General features: G+C 43.2%; 1 protein-coding gene across 7 annotated transcripts in view; it reads left to right on the forward strand.

The window, feature by feature from the left end:
• The first annotated feature begins 444 nt into the window (after positions 1-444).
• Akap9 (A-kinase anchoring protein 9) overlaps positions 445-7,149 on the forward strand; it is a 160,387-nt gene continuing 153,682 nt past the window's right edge. For 5 of the 7 annotated variants that reach the window (XM_029558377.1, XM_029558378.1, XM_029558381.1 and 2 more), the window contains exon 1: positions 445-652. In XM_029558377.1, coding sequence (XP_029414237.1) covers positions 605-652 — 48 coding nt within the window. In that variant the 5' untranslated portion in view covers positions 445-604. The remainder of the gene's footprint in view (positions 653-7,149) is intronic. The other 2 variants (XM_008822533.3, XM_008822536.3) reach the window with 1 other exon arrangement.

Below are 7,149 nucleotides of genomic sequence, written 5' to 3' on the forward strand. Positions count from 1 at the left end.
GCAAGAAGGAGTGGGGAAGGAGTGTCCCCTTGTCGCTGCAGGGAACAAAGAACTGAATTAAGGCAGCGGCAGCTCGTGGAGTGGGCCTGGAAGGACAACCGAGGATGGGCGGGAACCAGCGAGGGGGAGAGGGAGGGACTCCCAGGCCGAGGTAGTAAAGCCGCCGTCCTCCCAGTTCCTAGAATTAACCAGGTGAACAAACTGGTGTCTGGCGGCTGCCTCCTTCCCATCGCATTTCCCACTGGGGCTCTTCGCGTGAGGCACCTGTTATTTCTGCATTCTGAAGAGGCACGGGCCGAGAGAGGGCGGTAGGTGTCCGGAGGGCATCAGGCGGGAGACCGCAGCAGAGCCAGGTCTGGGAAGCGGGCGGCCGCGCGCACCTGCGGGCGCCCAGGCTCGCGGCTGCGCGGACGCCGACCCCGCCCCGCCGCCGCCGTGTGTTTACGTGGAGACGAAGATGGCGGCCGTGACGGCGGTGCCCGTGCGGCCCGGGACGAGTAGCCAGTGAGAGCCCAGCCCGTGGCTGTGGGCCTCCCGCCCGCTCTGACCCGACTTCTCTCTCCCCGCACCCGGTCCCGCTGTTCCCGCCCGCCCCGCAGACGCCATGGAGGACGAGGAGAGGCAGAGGAAGCTGGAGGCTGGCAAGGCTAAGGTAGGAGCTGCGGCGGGCCGCGGCGGGAGGCGGTGGCCGGAGGGGCGGGAGCAGGCCGGGCGGGCCGGAGCCGGAGCGGCCGGGGACGAGCCGCCGCAGAGCCGGGCCGTGCTTTTTCCTCCCAGCAAGACCTGATGGTTGCACCATGTGGCTCCTTTCCCCGAATGCCACACAAAACCCTCTTCCTGCATAGCTTGCTCTGCGAGGACTTGCCCCTCAGTCTCCGCCCTTTCACTTTCAAGGGAGTTTTTTGGGTCGTGCAGGCTATGTGCTTTCCAGGAGGGTGCTCAGGGATTGCTTTATTCCGGGGAAGGCCCTGCGCTGACCACCAGCCTGCCTTCTGTAGGTGTCACGCTGGCACTCCTGGGTGTGTGTGATTGGCCTGTGACAGCTGCCTCAGCAGCGACTCGAGTGTGCCACAAGTGCCAGCTGGGAACTTGGCTGAAGGGGCGTTTTCAGTAGTGTGTCTTTGTACGTTTGTGTTGGGAGGTCTTTGTCATGGCACGCGCTTTTGTAGCCTGTGGAACAGAACTTCCCGAGACAGAAAGGTTCTATATACCAACAACGCTTATGGAATTGCTTTAAGTAATGTATTTGTTATCTGTTTAACGAGTTCTGATTTTATGTGTGTGCGCGTGGTATGGAAAGGCAAGTAAACAATACAAAATTACCTGTGGGTATACTTTGGTGGCCTTAAATGAATAATTTGACACCCTAGAAATTGAATAGCATTTTCTTTCAACATGACCTGTTTGAGCTTACCTTTGGCCCCCTTCCTCTCTAAGTGAAGTTACCTTTAAGAGATTGTGTTGTCTTTTTAGACCTAATTGTAAACAATCATACTTGGGGCACAATTAAGTTATAATATATTGAACTTTTTCCTATCTTCCTTCTTTCTCCTCCTCCCACATTAAACAAAGGAAAGCAGGTCAGTAATAGATGAAGGGCCATGCTGCAGAGGTACAGTTAGATGTTCAACACAAGTTTGTTAAAGGAATGAATATGCATAGTAACTAACCTCATAGCGCTAGAATATAGTTGACTTTCCCATAGCACCCTTTGTGTAAGGTCAAAGCTTAAATGCTTCTATGTAGACAGATGTTTTACTCTAGATTCTATAAATGGAGGGAAAGGGGAACTGATCAAGTTCTGTGCATCAAAAGTATTGGAGATATGGTTCATATCCCATTCCCAAAGCACCAAAGCTCTGATTAGATGTCTGTCTCCTTCCCTCCCTCCCTCCCTCCCTCCCTCCATCTTTGAGTCAGAGACTCACATTGTAGTCTTGATTAGCCAGGAGCTCACTGTGTAGCCCCAAACTACACTCAGATTCATGGCAACCCTCCCTCAGCCTCCCCTAGTGCTGGAATTAGTAGATGTCTTGTTACTTCAAATTTTCTATTGCCCGCCCCTAAACATATTCTTTCCTAAATATGTGTGAGACCATCCTACTTACTATTGTTTACTTTTTATAGACCAATTTCATAACTAGTAAATTGTTGCCTGTGAATACTTGATTTGTCTTTAAAATAGAATTCTAGTTTTTTTCTGTGCATGTTTGTCTTTCACCATTCTTCCTTTGGGAACTGAGGAGATAGCTCAGTGGGTAAAGTGCTTGCTATGCAAACAAGAGGACCTGCGTTAATATTCCTAGCACCGACATAAAGCTGAGTGTGGTGGCATGTCTATAACTCCAGTCCTGAGGAGACAGAGGCAGAAGATCCCTGGGACTTGCTGGCCAGTTTGTCTAGCCAAAACAAAGCTGCAGGTTCAGAGATCCTGCCTCAAAAAAAAAGTAGAGAACAATAGAGGAAAACACCTGACATCAGCCTCTTGCTTCTACATGCCTGCACCTATATAGACACACATACAATACACGTGCATGTGAGCACACACATACACAATTCCACCTTTGGAATAAAAAGCTTTCTCTAATTTTAAAGTAGTTTTCATTTAAGTTATTACTTTGCTGTAGAATTGAGCCTACTTTTTCCAGTGAGAAATATGTCTCTGAGACTTGTAAGAGAAAGAATGTTTATGCAACATTAGTTATGCAATATAAAAACACTGTTAACCTCTAAAGACAACCTGAAGAAAATCACTTTCTAAGTTGTGTGAGTACTGTGGAATATTATATAGTCATTAAGTTTGTGGAGCCTGATAGGAACATAGACATAAAGTAAAACCTGTCATCAAAAATATTACATGTGGGGGCTGGAGAGATGGCTCAGCAGTTAAGAACACTGGCTGCTCTTGCAGAGGACCCAGGTTCAGTTCCCAGCACCCACATGACAGCTAACAACCATCCGTAATTGCAGTTCCAGGGGATCCAACACCCTCTTCTGACCTCCGTGGGCATTGCACGACATGGGTGCACTTATATACATGCAGGCAAAACACTCATACACATAAAAAACTTAACTGGATTATAAATGGTATTCGGGGGCTGGAGTGGTATACAGTGGTACAAGGCTCTGGATTCAGTGTGCAACACCAAAAACTTTAAAAGCTAATTATTTAGCAAACCTATATTGAAATCCTATTTTATGCCAAGAGCTGGAAATATAGATGTGCAGTAGTCTCTGCTCTCCAGTGAGTCACACTTGCTGGGAAAGGCAGACATTGGGTAATGGGTTCAATGAGAGAGTAAAGTGAGGTACGGCCCGAAGTGATTGATTTTTCACATTTTGGTAAAGTGTCTTAAATGCTGCTACTGCATTTTCTAGAATATTATGCAAAGAAGGCTCTTTAGTATCGATGGCTAATGCAGCTTGTGATAATTACCTATCAAATAATAATCATTCAGTTAATTATTGAATGGATTGAGTAGCGAGTCCTTAATGGGTACTTCTTTGAGAATGGCTACAACTTTGTAGCAGTAGTCCAGCGCTCTCAGTCAGGAGCCTTTCCATTGCTGACATCAGAAATGAGCATGGAAAATGATTATTTCCCAAAATCTGCTTAGAGGCTGAGGCCTGGCTCCCCACATTTCTCATTTGTTCATTAGGTTTAATTGTTGTCTTTGATAACCTAGTTTTATAAACCATAATTTTTAAATTTTTTTCTTGGTGATTGATTCATAAACTGTTCCATTGAAAATTTTCATTTCTCCAGAACTCATAAATGATCATTTTAAAATAGCTTCTTGTATATTTCATGAAATATAATACTTTATATCAACCCAAATCCAATAACAGGAGAATAAATTATGGCATATGCAGTTCTTAAAATAATTCTACAAAGGCTTTTGAGTTGGGAAAATACAAATAATGCCAGGTTAAAAAATATTATTCCTGGCTTAATGGTAAAGAATACGGACTGCTCTTGCAGAGGATATGGGTTCAGTTCCCAGCACCCACGTGGCAGCTCACAACTGTCTGTAGCTCCAGTTCCAGGGGCTCCAGTGACCTCTTCTGAACTCCTTGGTGACTTCGTGCATGTTGTGCACATACATACATGCAGGAAAAACATTCACATGCCCACACAGACACACATGTGTGCATGCATGTGTGCAAGCCAAATCTTATTAAAAAATGTTATCCCCCCAAAGATATATGTACATAATGATACATGAAGAGTCATGTTAATTTCAGTTGTAAACTTCATTGATTAAGAAGCATCTGGAGCATTAATGAGGCATACCTTTGGTTATGTCTGTAAGGGTGTTTCCTGACAGATTTATCTAAGTATGGACGACCCCCTGACTGAGCAGCACCATCCCATGGGCTGGATTCGCGACAGGGAAAGAGGAAGAGGAGAAAGCCAGAGGCTGTCAGCATTCCCATTTCTGTGCTTTCTGGTTGGTGCTACCTAGTGATCTGACCACCATGCCCGCCCAAGCATGAAAGAATGCATTCCCCTGAACTGTGAGACTAAGAAGCCCTTTATCTCCTAAGTTGCTTTTTGTTAAGTATTTGGTCACCACAACAAGAAAAGTAACTAATACAGAAGACATCTTTAAAAAAACAAAACAAAACACGACTAAAGTATAAATGTTGGGTATCTCTAGGGTGCAGATTAATGACAATTTTAAATACCTTAGTACTTTTGGTATTTTTCAGTTCTCTACAAATAGGTCTTTTAAAAAGTTATAGTATGATTATATGTGTGTGTGCGTGAGTGCAGCTGTGTGCCTGCCATGGTGGGCGTTTAGAGATCAGAGGACCACTTTCAGGAGTTGTCCCTTGTTGAGGCACGGTTTCTTATTGATTCTGCCATCCTGTGTACCCCAGGCTAGCTGGCCCATGAGCTGCTAAGTGATTTCTTGTCTCCACCTCCCATCTCCTTGTAGAAGTGCCGGGTTATAGATGTGTGCCCCCATTTCTAGGTTTTGTAAATTTGGGTTCAGGGATTGAACTTGAGTCGTCAGATTTGTGTAGCTAGTACTTTTACAGCCCTGAGCCATTTCCCTGGCCTCAAAATATTTCTGTTATGATCAGGCAAAGAATATTCAATTACCATTTTTAAAAAGAATGAAAGTATGAAGACGATGCTCTCTCACATGCCCGTCATACAGAAAAATGATGTGGTCCAGTAACTAGGTCTCCTCCTTACATGTGGTCCTGGACCTGTAATTCTTGACTCTAGTATTACTTGTTTATATAGTTCAGATTCTGTATTATTAGGCATTTGTGGGTCTCCTTTTTTCTTTTCTGTTTTTTTGAGATAAGGTCTCATATAGCCCAGGCTGCCCTTAAACTTGCTATGTAGCTGAGGCTAGCCTCACACTCCTGATCCTACACTTTTTGCCTCCTGAGTGCTGGTATTTCAGACTTGTGCCACAAAACCCAGCATGTCTTTTCATTCTTGTCATTCTTCCCCTTTGTCCTCGCTGTCACATCTCCTTGCTGTGGACATGGTCATCCAGCCTTGCTCCTTTCATTTTTTTCTCCTAAGTTGCTGTTTTGATTGTGGCAACTAAAGAAGCCAGAAACTGGGTTAATAAACCAGTTTGTAAAAATTCAAGGCAAATAGAGCCCAGTAGAACAGACTTTATGTCAGTTGAGTGTTATTGCTCCTTGGTAGTGTTTGCATTTGCTGTTGAGTCCTTGGTATTGATGTTGCAAAAAGCCTGATCCTTGGGAGAGTCTGACATTGCTGCATTATTAAGGAAATATTTTCAGTCCCGGTTAACTCTGTTTACAACGGGCTGATTAGGGATTATATCACAAAGGTTCTCCTGTGTGGAACTAAAGTATTTCGACTCCATCTTAAATGATATATTTTTTCCAGGTAAAATGATTTATAGGTATTACTTTTACAGGTAATTCTTTAGAAAGTATTAAAATATGTGAACAAAATTAGGACACAGTTGTGTATTTACATACACTTATACCCATAAGACATACCAGAGATACTTTTAAAAGTTCAACTAACAGAGCAGAATCTTGCAAAATGGAAGTTTTATACCAGCAATTCAGCACTTTGTAATAATTGGCATTATTTATTGAATTACTTAAAATTCTTGCCTACTTCATTTAGTAACTTGTAATTCTGTGATATGTTTGCTCTACAAGCATTTGCAGTTTGAAGAACAGTGACAGTTGTATGCAACAAGGGTAAGTTCTGTGTGAGTCACTGGGTTGTTGATGGCAGGGCTTTCCACTTACTGGCCAGTTCTTTGTATTTTCAGGTACTCCACAGCTAAGAACTCTTCTCTCTTCTGCTTTCTTTTAAGCATTCTAGATTTTTCTATTTATATGTCAGCTTATCTAGCTTTCAAAGTGGGTAAAGCAGTTTGATGCCTTCAATGTCATAGAGCACTGACGTAGATCTGTGATTTAAAACTGATTCATTACCTTCAGGTTTTACTGAGAAAAAACAAAACAGGTGTTTAGAGAGAGCATGTGAAAGAATGGGCAGGACAGGCTTCTGAAGATGGCAGGTTTCTGAAGTAGATCCACATAACAGCAAAACAAAGACGTGCTAAGATCCCAGGAAGAGGCGGTTTTTGTTTGAGAACAGTTTTTGTCCCACTCTGCTGTAGTCCCTTCCCCCTCTGCTTATTTTCTGCTGGCTGTCATTCAGCAAGGGAGGTGTTCTAGCAGGGAGGTGCTCTGAGAGCTGAAAAAAGAAAGGGGAAAAAAAAAAAAAAAAAACCCACAGTCAAGGGATGAACTGTGAGAAGTGCGGTATAAAAATTGTTTTCAAACAAAAATGTCATATTTTTATAAATAAAAAGGCTTTTAGCAATAGCAAAACTCTTGACTAAAACATTCCTAAGCTACTCATTACTGTGCTGTGAATTAAGTTACAGTGTGGCAGTGAGAAAAAGTTCTTAAGGTAAAATGTTTTTTGAGAAGGGATATTATACTTATTTCTCAGTAAAATGCTTCCAAAATTTAAATTTGGAATCCTATTCAACTGGTTAGCATCCCTTTAAAAATTTTAACTTTTTACCTTGGAAAAACTACTGAAATTTTGAATGTTGGTTATAAAGGTTGTTTTGTACCGTGTGTGTGTGTGTGTGTGTGTGTGTGTGTGTGTGTGTGTGTGTG

This window comes from Nannospalax galili, unplaced genomic scaffold (assembly GCF_000622305.1).
Source record: "Nannospalax galili isolate Female #2095 unplaced genomic scaffold, S.galili_v1.0 scaffold85, whole genome shotgun sequence".
Lineage (NCBI taxonomy): Eukaryota > Metazoa > Chordata > Mammalia > Rodentia > Spalacidae > Nannospalax > Nannospalax galili.